At 51.0% G+C, this 17,527-nt stretch overlaps 1 protein-coding gene across 2 annotated transcripts in view; it reads left to right on the forward strand.

Annotated features, from left to right (window-relative positions):
- TNS3 (tensin 3) overlaps positions 1-17,527 on the forward strand; it is a 224,120-nt gene that overhangs the window by 164,476 nt on the left and 42,117 nt on the right. For both annotated transcript variants that reach the window (XM_082846490.1, XM_082846491.1), the window contains 3 exons: positions 2,505-2,668; positions 3,655-3,781; positions 3,870-3,953. In XM_082846490.1, coding sequence (XP_082702616.1) covers positions 2,505-2,668; positions 3,655-3,781; positions 3,870-3,953 — 375 coding nt within the window. The remainder of the gene's footprint in view (positions 1-2,504; positions 2,669-3,654; positions 3,782-3,869; positions 3,954-17,527) is intronic.

Here is a 17,527-nt window from a genome sequence, read left to right on the forward strand (position 1 = left end):
GTGACAGCATGCGAGCCCGTGCCTGGGCCCCGATCCTCCGGGGGGCCAGCCTCTCCCTGCGGCCTCACGCCTCCCGGCGCCCGCTCCCTCGGTGGCTCCAGGTGCCCATCCGGGGGCAGGTCTGTGGCCGTCGGGCCAGTCCTGCAGCGCCGGCCTCGTGGAGGGCGGGAACCCGAGGAGGGACCCGGAAGAGGACCGCAGGACGGCGGTGGCGCTGTGTCAGTGTGCATGTGTTAAACGCATTTTATGTCATCCTCAGCCCAGTTTTTCTCTGCAGGGGAGAAAAGGGGGCGAGCATTGTGCCCGTTTTTCACATAATGAAACGGGGGCTGGAGGATGCCCTACGGCTGGTCCTCCAGCTGGTGAGGGTGGACACGAGCCTCCAAATCCCGAATCCTAATGCCCTCTCCCCTCGCCCCTCCAGGCCGGGTCTTAGAGGGCAGCTGTTGGAAACGGAGGAAGGATGTCAGGAGGGGTGGAAGGATTCTTCTGGGAGGGGCCGGCCGCTCGGAGACCGGGTTTAGATCTCGTCCGCTGGGTCACCAGCTGAATGGCACCCAGCAGATGTCCTCCCGTGTGACACGGAGGGCTGTGCCCGGCTGGCCTCTGTCCGAGGAAGGGACCCTCGGGAAGCTGGAGGGTTTGGGGGGGGCGCCCGGGAAGGAGTCGCACTCCTCTCCTCACTGGACACAGCTGTTGAGTGTTCTCCCTCTGTGGACGGAGCTCCCTTCACACGGCAGCCTTTGAATTCCACGAAGCTTCTGAAAGGCCCTGCTGAGGGAGGGGCACGATGCTTGCCAGGGTGCTCACGTGACAGCGTGTTCACAGCCGCGGGCAGAGTCTCTCCAGATGAGCCATTGGTAATTTAAACCCCACCTTTAAATGCAGTGTCATCGTGACCGTCACAGTTGTAGGGATTACATCGCTTAAATCTGAACTGTAGGGGAAACCCTTAACACGTCTGAATTTTCAGAGGATATCATCGATAGAAACATTGCCATCGTAACAGCCTGCAGCAGGTTTCCCAAACCACCAGTCGTGAGAGTCCACAGATCGATTGCAGCCCCCGACCCCTCCCCCATCCCCCATAAAGTGAGTCTTAGTTGGTTGGAGCAGGGCTGAGGATCTGTGACATTTCTTGCACTGGACAGTGGGACAGTGAATGCCGACCGTTGGTGCTTGAATTAAGCTTTTTTTCCCCCCAGGATTCCTCGCTGTTAAGCGTCAAGCTGTCATGTGCAGGGTCCTCACGCAGCCCTGAAGCTCTGCAGGTGGTGTGGCCTTTGGGCCACTCTGGCCCTGACGGGGGGTGGGCAGACAGGGTTCGCACACAGCTCTGGCATGCTGTAGGTCACGCCCAGCCTGGTCGTATCCCAGAGCCCTTGGTGCCGTCCTAGTGCCTGGTCCTGCCCAGAAGCCTGTTCCGGAGGGCGTAGGCCGGCGCCGGGGCTGCTTCCTCCCTGCCCCGTGAGTCTGAGGATGCCCTCGGTTACACGTCCATGTGCAGCAGCCCCCGTGGCTCCCCTGAGCAACCAGTGTGGACCAGCTATGAAATACAAAGTATCTCTGACACTTTGAAATAAAAGGTGTACAGGTTAACAATTCTGATATCACTATACCTGTATCCTGGGATTGAGCAAAAACAAATAGGTGATTCATAGAGGTCACAAAGAACGGATACAATTTTTTGTAAAGATGCAGGACAACATATCAAGAAGGTGACCGTTTGTGTAGGCAAATGGATATGTATTTATGTTTGTGACTCAAGGAAAGATTTCTGTGTCTCTGGTCTGAGTGGTTGTTACCTCCTTGGTGGTCATAAGGCAAGGTGCAGGCACTGTGACCCCAAAGTTGACCACAGATGCCCTGAGAAGGGGAAGACGGATTATGCGGGCAGAGGTCTCAGACTAAGTCCCAGGGCCTGTGGCCATCAGGGGGCCCACCCTGGGCTCTTTGAAGCTTGACCACCACCAAGAATCTGTCTTGCTCGCTTAGCCAGCGGAAAGAAGCCTCGATCCTGGGTCCCAGCCTTTCTCTGTCCCTTATGCTTCCTGAGCACCTCCTGTGTGCCGGGCCCTGGGGAACCGGCCAGGCACGATTCCCTGGTGGAGCTGACGCTGGGAGAAACAGCCAGGAACATGGACAACGGCCAGTTCACACAGTAACAGGATGAGCCTCGAGAGGGTCACGCTGGGTGAAAGACGTCAGACAGCAAAGGACGTGGAGTGTGTGATTCCATGTACATGAAGTGTCCGGAATAGGCAAATCCGTAGAGGCGGAAAGTAACTTAGTGGTTGCCAGGCGCTGGGGGTCGGGAACGGGGAGTGAACGCTCCCCTTAATGGGCATGGACGGGGTTTCATCTTGGGTGATGAAAATGTTCTGGAACTGGAAAAAATAAAACAAAGAATGCCTCTGAGAAGTTTTAAAGTCAGTTTTAACTGAGGGTCAGTGCTCTCCTCCATGATGAAAACGCCTGCGGCCCACGTGTCTCTCTCCTAACAGGTGACGAGCCGCTGGGCGGAAGATTCCAGAAGCTGAGCCTCGAGCAGTATGACAGCAATGCTGGGGAGCAGCCAGCCTTCTCCACATGCGGCTGGGGCAAGACTACCAGTGCGGAACAGGCCCCGAGCCTGGCGCCTTTTCTCTCTTCAGACAACGCCAAGGAGGTATACACACCCCGCCACCCAGAACCTGGCCTCAGCCCCGTCCCAAATCACCAGTTCAGTTCCCCACCCGCCTTCGCCCCCGTCTCACACACGACGTTCCTCCCTGAAGGCAGATGGTGTTGGGGGGAGCCCAGCTGTGCACCAGCCGGGATCCTGGGTGGGATCCCCGCTCTCCCGAGAGAGCCGTGCGGGCGTGCACCTCACTCACTGCGGTCATCTGAGCCTCTGTGTTCTGATCTGTAGAATGGGGATGAGGGGCCCAGCATGCAGGTGGGTCGTGAGGGTAGAGGTGTCAGAGCTCCATGGGTGGACAGCGGCAGCAAAGGGCAAACAGAAGTCATCGCAAAGGACCCCAAGTCCCCAACCCAAGGCCTCCCGGCGTCCCCGGGAGGGAGGAAGAAAGCGGGTCCGCGTGGATGTGTGCTCCGTGGGGAGATCTACAGAGCATCTTTGGGGAGGCGTACTTAAGGCTTTTATTCAGAATTGAAGTAAGACAGGTTGGCAAACCCCCAAACAATGAACCCTTTGAAATTAGGGTTTCATTGACTCTCATGGTGGAAAAGTTGGAACCTAGAATAGACGAGAAAAGAAAGTCACCAGTAGTCTTACACACACACACACACACAGAACCAGTGCTAATATCTGGGCTACATCCTGCCAGCCTCTTTTCTGTGCCTGTGCTTTTAATTCATTGGGTATTTTGCGTATCTGTGGACACACCACAGGTGACAATTCTTTTACCCTGCCTTTTTCACTTAACGCTCACTTTCCCTCTGCTGCACAGACTCTCTAACTCCACTTATGAGCTGTGTAATGTTGACCACAAGACACTTCCCTCTACCTTGACTGTTATTGAAGCTTCTTCCAGTTTTCCATGGCAGCCTCCTGTCCCCAGTCTCAGACGAGGGTTGGCTCAGTGGGTGCCAGGGGCCCCCAGCCGTCTGGGAGTGGCCTTCACCTAACCAACCCCCCCCTGCCGATTTCAGGCGGTGATCACCACGTATCCCCCAGACCTGGGTGTGATCGACGGCAGGATCTTCTCTCCAACCAGCAGTGGCAGTGAGTCCATCTCTCCCACACCAGCATTTCCTGTGTCTCCAGAAACGCCGTATGGTAAGAAAGAAGCAGAGCTCGTAGCGTGCAATCCCACCCCTTGAGGGAGCGGAGGGGAACAGCTCGTCATTCTGCTTTCTCTTTCCAGTGACAAGAAGCCCACGTTATCCTCCGTTGAGCCCATCCGGGCCGCAGATGGGCAGCCCCAGCGGTCTGTACAAAGGAGCTCCTGGTAAGAAACCCACCTCCTTTCCTCTGCTCTGGATGTCCTCTCATGCAGAAATATTTCCACGTGTGTCGCATCTCAGCAATGTGGCTCTGGCTGGGGAAGGTGCAGGGGCGCCGCTGTGCAGCCCGCTGGGGTTAGCAGTGGTGTTGAGTCTCTGCCTGGCGTCCTGCAGGTGTGCTTCTGTTTTCTGCTCACTGAGCACTTTCAGGCGTTGATGCGGAGGGTCATGGTGCTCTCAGCAGCCGCACATCGGTGCTTTTCAACTCCCTGTGGCATTACTTGGAGTTGAAAGAAGAAGCTGGAACACCCGACCCTCCCTTTTCAGAGGAAGTGGGGGCCACAGAGAGCAGCGAGCTCCCCGCTCTGAGTGGCACGGCTGCCCTCGCCCGCTCACACAGACCTGTCCTGGCCCCTTACGTTCTCGGCCGCCATCCTGGATCCCCCCAGCGAGTGGCCGCTTCTGGATGGGTCTGCTTCCTCCCTGGGCACGTGTCATACTCGCGGGGTCGAATTTGTCTTTGCATCGGCCCCAGGGAGGGAGTTAACGCAGCGGTGGTGGGTTCCTCAGCACCCCTTTCTGTTATGGACATTCCCCACCTGCCTTGAGAGTCCAGGACTGGCCTGGCCCCGGGCAGGAGGGGAGGGGATGTAGCTCGAGCTGAACTTACACTTTAAAATCGCTCTTCGCTGTAATTGTGGATTCCTTATGCGGCTGCTTTTCTGCCCCGGGGAAGCTGAGTGAGGGTTCCCACTTCCTCATTAGATGCACTTTTGGGGGAGGGGGAAGTAGACATTGTGTTTAAATCCCACCTCTTACGCAGGGGAGGTTGTAGTGATGACAGCTAGCTCCATTTTCCTTCTTTTTCCAGAGAAAACGAGATCCATGTGTCATTTAAGAGAAGGGCCAGTTTTCTTCCCAAAGATGCTTGCTTTTAGCATAGAATTAAACTGCACGTCTTTCTTAGCAGGTGTAACTGAAATGAAGGGTAAGAAGAAACGTGCGCTGTGTTGATGCATTTGTTTGTACATGTAGGAGCACAGCATGAGAAGTGCCTGTGTTCCTGTGTGTGTGGTGCACGGACTCACACACGTGAAGCCGTGTGTCTGTTCTTCTGTGTTTTAATAATTTAGACAGAAGCAGCGGGACATGCCTCCATTTCCACACAGCCCCCTCCTCCCGGAGTCGACCACGATTAATGGCTAATTTGAACGTATTTAGTGGATTCCGGCTAGAGCCCAGCCGTCTGACATGGAATTCGGTCAGATCCCACCACTCCAAGACCAGGTTCACTGGAAACATGCTGGCGACAGCAGTAGAGGGTGGATGATAAGCTTGAGGAAGGAAAGTACCAGAGAAAACCTTCAGACTCACTAAGAGCTCCGAACGTGGGCCGCTAGGGCCATTGTGTGGAGGTCACAAGCCCTTCCTGAACTTGAGAAGGGCCTGGGGGCTGAACGAGCTCGGCGTGCCCTGTGTGCGCCGCGGGGCGACCGTCCTGGCCTGGAGCATCAGGCCCTGGGACAGACGTGGGCTGCGTGGGCCAGCATGTCCGAGTGTGACTGTGCGGCCCTGCACATCCAGTGTGGATTAGGCGTCTGTGCAGCCAGTGTGTCTAAGGAACTTGGGTGTGCAGGTGTCCGCTTGGAAGAAGTAGGGCTTTGATTTCAGATACAAAAAGCAAACATGTGAAATTGGAGCCGTTTAATCTTAAGAACACCTTCCGAGTCTTCCGTGTTTTCATTTCGGCAGTCCCTGAGGACGTTAGCCCAGGGGGAGCTCAGAGACACACACACAGCACTGGCTGGGGGCCCCGTGTGCTGTGCACAGTCGAGGGGTGGGTGGTGGCTGACCCCTGAGACACAGCGATGGTGGTGGCTCACACTTAGGGCTACATTCACCCCTCTTCTAAAAATATAAGCAGAAAGCAGTGCAATTATAAACGGGGAAACAGAAAATAACCCGAAGAGCTGATTCTTGGAAAAGATCCAAGAATTTGACAAACCTCTAGAAAGACTGGCAAAAGAGAGGGAAGACACATATGCTAATATCAGAATGAAATAGGGCTATTGCTGAAGACCCTGTAGAAGCCAAAAGGACACTAAGGGAATATTACAGACAACGTATGTAGTGTTTAATGATAAGCACAAATTTTGAATACCCGTTTGAATACCCTGTAACTATTAAGGCAATTGAATTGGTAATTTATTAAAACTCCCCAAAAAGAAATCTCCAGGCTCAGATGGTTTCACTGGGGAATTCTACCAAATATTTAATGAGGAATTAACACTAATTCTACATAATCCCTTTCAAAAAATAGATGAGGAGGGAACACGTTCCAATTCATTCTTTGAAGGTCATGTTGCCCTGATAACAAAACCAGACAAAGGCAATGGCAAAAAAGATAACTATAGACGAATTATCCCTTATGGACATAGACACGAAACTGTTTAACCAAATAGAAGCAAATAGAATTCAGTAATATATAAAAAGAAGTATACACCATGGCCAGGTGGGACTTATTCCAGGGATGCACGACTGATTCAATATTTGAAAATCCATCAGTGCAACCCACTGTATTATCTGGAGAAAGAAGAAAAATCACATGATATCAATAGATGCAAAAGAAGAATTTGACAAAATTCACACCCATTAATGACGAAAGACCCCAGCAAAATAGAACGGAGCATCTACAAAAACCCTACAGCTAACACCACTATTGCTCCACATGACGCTGGAAGTTCTACAGGGGCACCATGCAAGAGAAGGAAATAAAAGATAACAGACTGGAGGGGAAGAAATAAAACTGTCCCTTTTGGCAGATGTCATGATTGTCCATGTGGAAAATTCGAAGGAATCTACTAAAAAACCTCCCGGAACAAATAAGTGAATGCAGCAAGGTTGTTGGATATTAAGATTAGCACTCAAAAATCAATTATATTTCTATATGGTAGCAACAAACATGTAGAAACCTGAATTTAAAATACAGGTGTCGGGACTTCCCTGGTGGTCCAGTGGTTAATAAGACTTCGCCTCCCAGTGCAGGGGGTGCAGTTTCGATTCTTGGTCAGGGAGCTAAGATCCCACCTGCCTCGCGGCCAAACAACCAAAACATAAAAACAGAAGCATCAATAAAGACTTTAAAAATAGTCCACATCAAAGAAAAAAAGTTAATAAAAAAAATACAGTGTCATTTATAATAGATCAGAATTGAAATACTAAAGTATAAAGCTAACAAAACATGTACAAGACTTATATGCTGAAAACTACACAGTGTTGATGAAAGAAATAACAGAATATCTAAATAAATGGAGAGACATGTTCATGGGTTGGAAAACTCAACCTGGTACAGATGTCATTTATTCCCAACTTGATGCATAGTTTTAACACAATTCCTATCAAATTACTGACAAGGTTTTTTTGTAGATATAGACAAGATAATTCTAAAATTTATATGGAAAGGCAAAGGAACTTGAGTAGCTAAGACAATTTTGAAAAAAAAATAAAGTGGGAAGAATGGATTTGCCTAATTTCCAGATTTATTATATAGCTACAGTAACTAAGACTGTGTGGTGTTGGTGGAGGGATAGACACAGAAACCAATAGAAAACCCCAAATAGACTCATACAAATATGCCCAATTGATTTTTTTTGAAAAAGGTGCCAAAACAAGTCAATAAAGGAAAGATAGCCTTTTCAACAAATAATGCTGGAGCAAGTGGGCACCCACAGGCGAAAAAAAAAAAAAGAACATTAACCAAAGTCTCACATCTTACACAAAAATTAATGTATAATGGATCAAAAACTTAAATGGAAAATGGAAAACTATAAAACTTTTACCAAGAAAATAGGAGAAAATCTTTGGGGTCCAGGCTGGGCAAAGGCTCTTAGATTAGCACCAAAAGCGTGATCCGTAAGAGGAAAAATTGATAAATTAGACTTCATTCAAACTGAAAATTTTTGCTATGGAAAGAACATGTTAAGAGGATAAAAAGACAAGCTACAGACTGGGAGTAAATATTTGCACTGTGAATACTCAGCAGTAAAGAAACAAACAATCCAGTTAGAAAATGGGCAGAAGAGAAGAAGAGACGTTTCACCAAAGAGGATGTACAGGTGGGAAATAATCACATGACAAGATGTTCAGCATCGTTAGCCTTCAGTGAAATGCAAATTAAAGCCACAGTGAGACATCACTACAGACTTGTGAGAAAGGTTCAAAATAAAAATAGTGACAGCATCAAATGCTGGTGAGGATGTGGAGAAACTGGAACTCTCATTTACTGCAGGTGGGAACGGACAATGGTGCAGCCTCTCTGGGAAAGAGTTTGGCCGTTTCTTAAAGAAACTGAACATGCAACCACCATGTGACTCAGCAGTTGCCCTCCTGGGTTTTTGTCCCAAAGAAATAGACTTACACTCACACAAAAACCTGAACAGAAATGTTTATAGCAGCTTTATTCTAAATAGCCCCAAACTGGAAACAACCTGGGTGTCCTTCAGCAGGTGGATAAATAGAGTGCAGTCCATCCACACCATGGAACACAGCTCAGCCATGAAAAGGAACCAGAATGTTGATGCAGCAGTGGTGCCACACCTGGGTGAATCCTCAGAGCAAAGCCATTCCCCAGAGTTTACATCCTGCATGGTTCCACTTAACATAATATCCTTTAAATGGCAAAATTATAGAAATGGAGAACATATTAGTGTTTCCTAGGAGTTTGGAGGGGGTAAAGGTGGAGGGGGAGTGGAGGGGTCCTTGTGGGGTGGGAATGTTCTCTATCTTGACTGTAAGAATATCACCATCCTGGTTTAGCTTAGTAAGATATTACCATCGGGGGGAACTGGATAAAGAGTATAGGGGATCTCCGTGTGACTGTACCATGATCTCAACATTAAAAATTTAATTTAAATCCCATTGGGGGAAATGGTGTGGCTGTGGTTGAAACAGTATTTATTGGCTGTGAGTTGACAGTAGTTGAAGCTGGTGACGTCTTCACAAAGGTTCATCATACTACTCTGTCTCCTTTCGTATGTTTTGGAATTTTCTATAATGAAAAGTGAAAGTATAAAATGAAGGAATACTTGGTGCGGAGTGGACCTGGGTGCAGTCTGCCCGTGTTTATTATTGAGCACTTCTGTTCCGCAGTGCTCTGCTGGGTTGGTGTGAGCCCAGAGACCCAGGCCTGCCCTCCTGGAAGTGCAGTAGGTACAGCAGGGATGCGCCCAGTGATCCCACGACAGGGAAGAGCCCAGGACAGGACGATGTATTTGTAGTGGTTGTTTACCTGGTGAGGAGGTCTGAGGGTTTGACGGGCGAGTAGGGTAAGTAGGAGCTAACTAGGGGAATGGAGGGGGGCGTTTGGGATGGAGATAGAGCAGGGGCGGGCCTTGTGGCAGAGGGTACCGCGGACCAGGACAGGATGGAGACGGGGCTCTGGAGGGCAGTGGAGGGGTGAGAGAAGGCCCAGCCACAGCTGTTCTCTGCAGCCACAGAAGATGGGGTACGTCTTGAGACGGGGAGACAACTGCTCAGACTTCTGTTTTCACGCATTGATCCGGCTGCGGTATGCACAGCAGCAGTCGGAGTAGGCAGTGGGGTAGAGCATCAAAACGACTTCAGAAATGGTGGGAGGAGGTGGGTTGGATTTGTGGGAGATGCAGGTGGTGTGATCAGCTGACCCTAGCAGAATGGATTGGGGCCTTTGTAACGATTTCTGACTTTGTTGCTATTAATATTACGATGGCAGCTATGTTCTGGCTTCCTTTAGTTAGTGTGCAGTTAGTACAACACTAACGACATAAAATTCCTCTGTGTGTCTTATTACATCAAACTGAACTAGGTACCAGCTGAGTCAGTGTAAACCCAGGTGTGTCGGGTTATTTCTCAGACAACCAGCAGACAAATGTCGGGGAGAAACAGAGCAGGACACCAGTGAAAGGTGGTAGAGACAGATTTTGTTTGGTACTGTTGCAGCAGGGGAAGGAGCTGAGCTCAAATCCTAATGCAGCGGATACAGCCAAAGAGCAGTGACAGGGTCAGGGGATGAAAAGTTACTAAGGAGCATCAAGGAAGGGACATTCTTGCCAAACTGGCCCAACAGGATCTTGCTGAGGACAGGCAGAGGGCTTAGACATCAAGGAGGAGTTGAGGAACTTGATCAGAGAGCAGGCAGGGGGGATGACTTAGCAGAATCCTTGCTAAAGGCTGGGCCCTCCGAGGACAGACATCAAAGGCCAAGATCGAGGCTCCAGGACCCTATCTCCGGTTTGGTCAGGGAGGGAGAGTTTGTCTCAGGAGAGGCCCATGTTATCCCCTGGAACCTGGCAGTGCACCTTTGCCTGCAGCTCTTGCCCTCTGCTCTGGGTAGCACACATCCTGTTCTGTGTCCCTCCAGGTCCTGTGGCACTTAGTTTAAGCCCCCAGACTCCAGTGCCAGGGGTCCCGGGAGCCTGCCTGGCTCATCGCTGCCACAGGCGGCTCATACCAACCCCTCACCTCTGCAGTAAACAAGCAAAGTAAACAAAAAGCAAGCTGAGGGGCTTCCCTGGTGGCGCAGTGGTTGAGAGTCCGCCTGCCGATGCACGGGACACGGGTTTGTGCCCCGGTCCGGGAAGATCCCACATGCCACGGAGCAGCTGGGCCCGTGAGCCATGGCCACTGAGCCTGCGCGTCCGGAGCCTGTGCTCTGCAACGGGAGAGGCCACAACAGTGAGAGGCCCGCGTATGGCAAAAAAAAAAAAAAAAAAAAAGCAAGCAGAGGTTGGTGATGGGTGGACCAGAGCCCAGAGTAGCCTGCCCTTCCCCAGCATGTGCTCCTGATGCCTTGGGCCTGGGCCTGGCAAGCTCCTCTTTTAAATTACGGTACCTGCCCCAGGAGAGTGAGGGATATTTAAATGTTTACTCAAATAATGAACACTTAAATATGAATTCACATACTGCTGAGTTCTCCTAGCAGTGTGTTGTAACTAGAAGAGGAGGCCGTAACTTGAAGGACTGGGGACAGGTAGCGGGGGAGATGGCAGGGCGGCGGTAGGTGCTGGGAGGACAGCTGGCACCAGGGGCTGGACCGTGAGCTCCATGGGGAGAGACAGCAGGTTCTACCCACCTGGGACCCTCAAGGAGGAGCCTGGAATGGCCGCCCTCGGGACTGTATGTTCAGTGCATCCCTGACACAGCCTACATGACACCCCAGGAAACACATGTCTCCGGGGCCACCATCCTTAGAAATGCCAGATGTGAGTCTGTGATACTCTTATTTGTAAAAAGAAATATATATTTGGTTTTCCTTATTTCTGGCACCAAGCTCCTAAAGCCTTTGGAATTTCTTAAGTGATTAGAGCATAACGATGTTTGTCATGTTAATGACGTGACTTTTGGAAAGGACGGAGGGCAGGTTGCCAGGGGAACCAACCTTGTGATTAGAGGGTTGGAACTCTCAGTCCCACCCCCCTGACCTCCAGGGAGGGGAGTGGGGCTGGAAGTTGAATCAGTCGCCAGTGGCCAGTGATTTAGTCGATCCTGCCTATATAATGAAGCCTCCAGAAAAACCCAAAAGGACAGGGTTCAGGCAGCTTCCCAGCTGGTGACCATGTGGAGATTTGGGGAGAGTGGGATGCCTGGAGAGAGCATGAAAGCTCCACGCCCTTCCCCATGCCTTGCCCCGTGCATCTCTTCCGTCTGGCTGTTTCTGAGTTATAGCCTCTTAGAATAAACTGTTGATCTAGTGAGTAAAATGTTTCTCTGAGTTCTCTGAGCCACTCTAGCAAGTTATCGGAAGCTGAGGAAGGGGTCGTGACCACCTCTGATCTATATAGCCGGTTGGTCTGAAGGGAGGGCAGTCCTGTGGGACGGAGCCCTTAGCCTGTGGGCTCTGACGCTGTCTCCAGGTAGAGTTGAGTTGAACTGTAGGACCCCCGGCTGGTGTCGGAGCATTGCTTGTTGGTGTGGGGAACCACCCCCAACATTGAATTGGGCGCAGAACATCTTAGAGCCTCAGCAGGAAATGTGTTTCTTGAAAACAAAAATATTAGTAAGAGTTTAAGTAAAGGGATCATTTAATCTCAATCCTCATGAAGGCAAAAGAGAGAAAATTGTGAAGTTCAAGATATAAATTACTCTGTCATTCGTAGCTGAAAGGCTAAGGAGTCTTGACGATATTTTCAAAATAAATGGGAAAAAAATATGAAGAAAGTTTTCATTAAAAATTTGTTTCTGCTATATCTCAGCTTCCAACTAATCCATAAGACATTTTTTTCTTAGTTGAGGTAAAATTCACATAACATAAAGTGACCGATTTGAAGTGAAAAATTCACATAACATAAAGTGACCGATTTGAAGTGAACGGTTCATTGCGTGGAGGACCGTCATCTTTATTTAGTTCCAGAACATTGTCTTGCCCTGACGGTTTTACAAGTGGGATTTAGGGAACATTTGGGGACTTTTGGCTTCCGTGAGCACCATTAACTGTAACGTTAGTTTACTGAAAGAGAAGGCCTTTATACATTTTGCAGCTTCTAGTTCATATACCCTTGTTCTGGAGAGAAGGACTGGTGTTTTCAGGGCCCTGCCTGCGGCTGTGGGCAGGGACTGAAGGTGGAGGAAGACCTCTGACCCAGGGCTACTCTGAACTGGCAGGAAGGAGGCCCTGGCCTGAGGGGTACAGGGTTTGCTTAGTGCTGTCGCGCGACCTCTTGGAGTTGGATTCAAAGGGTAGAAATGGGTGATGTTTTGCCAGAGGGAGGAAGAAAAGGGATATCCAGGAAAGTCTTGTTGAGAGAGAGGGGGAGAGAGAGAGAGAAAGAGAGAGGTTACTTTGAGGCAATGCTTTATTTTTGTTTTAAAAAAAAAAGTTGTCCTTCTTCAAAGCTTGACACATTGTAAAATGTTTCTACCAGACCTCCCCTTTCTTCCTGGACCCAGCTCAGCTTTTCTTTTGAAATTTTACAAACTTAACGAGAGTGTTTATAATAGGAATAAAAGCATGTACTGAATGTGAACGTGTGTGACATTTATAGATGTCCCTGATGATTTTGAATTTTGCAGAACCTACAAAGCTCATACATTTATATATGTATTTATAACATGTTTATATTTAGGTACATATGTGTATATAACTACGTATAGGAATATCCACATCTGTATACACATGGGATACACTTTGCCCTCCGATTTGTGCAAAAGGACGCCTGCTGGTGAATGTGACCCCGTGTGACTGACATGGTTAGTAACTATTGCTACTACCCCCATTGCTGCCCCAGATTTAGAAAATGGAAAACAGGAAGGTTGATGGCTTCAAACTATATTTAAAAATAAACATCAGTGTTGGGCTGCTGGAGCTCAGTGTGCAGTGCTGGCCTGTGCATGTGCAGTGAGCAGTAGTCTGCAGAGATGAGAGCACTCATTCACTCGAGTGGGATGAAGCTCAGAACATACAAGATGTTGGCATTCTGTGCTGACACCTCATCCACCAAACAGGCAGGCTTGGAAGTGTCCCCACGTGAGCCGATGATTTCCCAACGGCGTTGAATGCCGTCTTTTGTTTGCGTGCTCTGAGTTTAAAGGCGTCTTTGTTTCTCTAGATTTTTTATTTTATTTTTTTTATTTTTGGCTGCATTGGGTCTTCGTTTTGGTGCCTGGGCTTCTCAGTGCGGTGGCTTCTCTTTGTGGAGCACGGGCTCTAGGCGCACAGGCTTCAGTAGTTGTGGCCTGCGGGCTCAGGAGTTGTGGTTCGCGGGCTCTAGAGCGCAGGCTCGACAGTTGTGGTGCACGGTCTTAGCTGCTCCGTGGCGTGTGGGATCTTCCCGGACCAGGGCTCGAACCCGTGTCCCCTGCATTGGCAGGCGGATTCTTAACCACTGCGCCACCAGGGAAGTCCCTCTAAATTTATTTATCAGCTCGCTTCATCCCCCCTCTGGTGGACTGTTCTCGAATCTCAGCGTGTAAAAGTTATTCTGATGTGCGTCCAGTGGAGTTTTTGCTGCTGTCCTGATTCTGAGCCCCGCGGGCCAGTAACCTGGGACCAGGCCCTAGACTTGGTGACAGACACGTGTGGGCCCACAGTCGCCATTATATACCTCTCGTACAAGTTGCAGACCTCTTAAGACATTTTTTAAACTTAAGCCAAAATAATAATAGCAGTACTGTACGTGGTGTCATCTCTTAGAAATGAAGGTAGATTTCAGCTTACATATGTATGGTAATGTACCAAATGTACATCGATTTGTATGTGATAACATACGTGAGAATGTACCAGAAACTTGTCTTGCAATATAGTTTTTAAATGCCAAACGCACTTTGTCATTAAAGCGTTTCCAAAGCCTCGTTGTCTATCAAAGTTGTGCTCTGCCCCGGGGTTGGAGACGTGGGTGGGTCTCGGCCCTGGAGTGGGCTGCAGGCCTGCAGACCCAGCCACCACTCGGGCCCTGTGTGTTTTCACCTTCCCTCTGAATGGGGATAGGACGCCTCTGAGAACTGGGAACGACTTGAAAGAAAATGCACGTGCAGCCTTGGTCCTAGCAGTTGAGGTGTTTTCTTACTGGAAGCACTCACCCCCTGCCGCTTGCAGTTCTTCCTTTCCTTACAAAGGCGCTCCCCTGCCCTGCCTGGATTCCTAGCATGGTGTGAGGTAAATGAATCTGTGACTCTTGTCACCTCAGGCTGGCAGTCCCGGTGAAAACTCCACATTCTGCTGGATACACTTGGGAAGATTTTGGATTAGGAGACCTGAGAAGGGTGAAGATTTAAATCTGCCATCTGCCTCTCACCCTTGGTCACTGTCTGTGGTCCACCCGGCTCAGTGCCTTTGGAAGCTGGTACCCCCAGATTAGGGTGCCTCCTTGACAGAGAGGGGCACCGGCCAAACCACCGTGATGAGGTAAAGAAGCTTTGTGTTTGGTTGAAATCCTGTCATGGGCTGGTATGTTTTTGCATATACATATTGCATAGCACTCAGCTGCACCTTGGATGTATGTATTCACAGTCATGCTCGGACTGAGGAATTCAGTGCTTTTTGGGCTCTTACCGCGTGCCGTGCACTTACATAGGTGCCTGTGTAGAGAAAGAGCGAGTTTATGGCAAACACAAAAGCCAGGGGAATATGAGAATTCCATAGTTTGACGAAAAGGAAGACCTTTCCCATGCTCCAGGGCCCGGCATGCACTTGCTGGGCATCTTGGGGTGAATGTCGTGTGTCCTCAGGTCTCCGTGGGTCACGCCCTGGGACAGACGGCCGTGTGATGTTACAGTTAGATTTCCTGGAGGAGTGTGAGGTTGGGCTGCTGTGAAGTCAGTGTATAACTGAGGTCCTGGGGATGGCTTTTGGGGCTTGTCTTTAATTTCTTCTCTGCAAAAGCAGACCATTGAATTGGACCTTAAGAAGCCCAGAGCAGGGCCTCCCTGGGTGCTGGCGGGCACATAATGCCTGGGAAAGCAGCAGGAGGGTGTCAGAGTGGCCCTGAGGATCCCTGTCTGATGTACTGGTCATTCGGGGTCTTTCTAAGATCCCTTCTCGTTCTGTTTCACTAGGGCAGAGCCTGTGCTGAAGACGTGCGGGTCCCTGGGAATCTCCTCTCGGTGGTCCCCGCCCTGCCCTCCTGTGTACACGGGAGAAGCCCACAGTTTGTCTGCGTGGCCCCCTTTCTCTGAAGCAGCTTCCTTGTAAGGCTTCTGAGCTTCCTTTGCTGTGTCACGTACTGAGTCCTAAGGGAGACCCTGCAGATACCCCATTGTTGGGGGAGCAGCGGCCCTGGATTCCGTGTCATTGAGTGCACGCTGGGCGGGACGGAGTGCTGAGAGGTGATAACATGGCCCCCTGTAAGGACGTGTCAGGCCGGCAGGCCCGTCAGGGGCTGGGGGGCTAGAAGACACTGACCAGCTGGTGCCTTTGGATGGCACACGCCCCTCTGGAGACATAAGAGGGGGCCATCGAGGGGGACCCTGCTGGCCTCCCCGTGCCCTTCCAGGTGCTTTAGCCATCACTTTGGCGTCCGTGGCTCACCTCATGCTTCTCTGCCCTCCCTCTCACATCCCAGATGGCTAAGGCTTTCTGAGGCTTCCCCCGGAAGAGGAACTCGCGTCGCCTCTCTCTCTGCCCTGCCACCTCGCTCCTCTCACGGCAGCCCAGGCCTCGCCCTCCTGCCCCATAGTTGCTCTCCGCCCCTTCCCTCCCCAGCAGTGTTTCACGGTTCCGCGGTCATCTCCCGTGATGTGGCCATGACTGTGCAGTGTGTCGGAGGACCGTCCGGCCCCGCCTGCCACGGTGGAGCGGGTCCCAGGCCGTCCCTGGGACAGCCCGCCGGCCCTCACCCGCCCTGGGATGTGCCTCCCAGTGGGGTGGGCTCCGTAAGGACCCAGCCTGCAGGAAACGGGGACCTGGATTGGGATTATGTCCCTCTCCCTCTGTAGCTTCCAAACTATTGTCTGTCTGTGTTTCACTCATCAGTACGTCCTGGCATCTAACATAGATAAGGTTCGACATGAAAGTTTGTGCTGTTTTCTCATAAGTGAGTAAATAAGTGAGTGAGTAGGAGAGAGACGCCTTTTACTTAAAGGGAAGCAGGCACACGGCTTCTAGGAGTGTGGAGGACGGCAGCAGGGGCCGATGGCTCGGTGGCCGGCATGACGTGTGCAGGGGAGGGTTGGCATTGCTGACAATGGACAGTCTGTGTCTGCACTTGATCCGTGATTCCACTAGGGGTACGTGGGTGACCTTGCAGGTGTGAGCACCCATGGGTACCCACCTCCCACTGACCCAGATCCTAGGTGCTAGGTAGGGGCAGCCTAGTCTTAGGGGAAGAGTTTTCCGAATGTGACTTTTCATCAGAATTGCCGCCACTTGCAGCACAAGCACGAAATCTTTTTCCCTGTAGCTCCAGCTAAGCATGAGAGAAGGAAAAGGGGCGGACAGATCTCCAGAAGGTTGTGAAGTGCCTGTAAATCCCCACCGGAGTTGTCCTGGTCACAGATGCTGCAGCGCGCAGGCGGCATTCTTCCCCTCCACCCGGCCATGGGCTGCCCCAGACTTATCAGGCCCACAGAGTCCACCGGCATGAAGGGAAGGACCCACCCTGGGGAGCGCTGCTGCGTCACTGTCCTTCCTGGGCCTGGCTGCCAGACGGCTGCCTTCCTCTCTGTTCAGGGAGCGGTGGGCCACGGGAGAGGCCTGTCCATCCGCTGGCTGGGGCTGCCCTGGGCTGTGGCATTTCCTACAGATCCTGTGCAGGAGGCACTGCCCTGCTGGCACATACACAAGCTGGAGGATGTGCCCTGCTGTGACCTCTGGGGCAGAGGGTCCTTGCGATCTTCTTGGCCTGTAACTTAGAGAGGTAGCCTGCAGGCCCCAGGCATGCCTGTCTCTCCTGCTGAGAGGCGTGTACCCGTCAGCTTTCACCGGGTTGATGAGTGTGTCCGAGGGTCACACCAGGGCGGGGCGGGTGTGACTCCGCACAGTGTGGTTGGAGCGTGTTCTGGAAGCCTGCTTGCAGGCACCTGGTCCCATCGTGGTGTGCTATAGGCAGTGCCAGTGCCAGCCCGTGAGCAGGAAAGGGGCCTCCCGGGAGGGATGTGGGGCCTTCTCTTT

Source organism: Leucopleurus acutus, assembly GCF_964270905.1.
Source record: "Leucopleurus acutus genome assembly, chromosome: 9".
Classification (NCBI taxonomy): domain Eukaryota; kingdom Metazoa; phylum Chordata; class Mammalia; order Artiodactyla; family Delphinidae; genus Leucopleurus; species Leucopleurus acutus.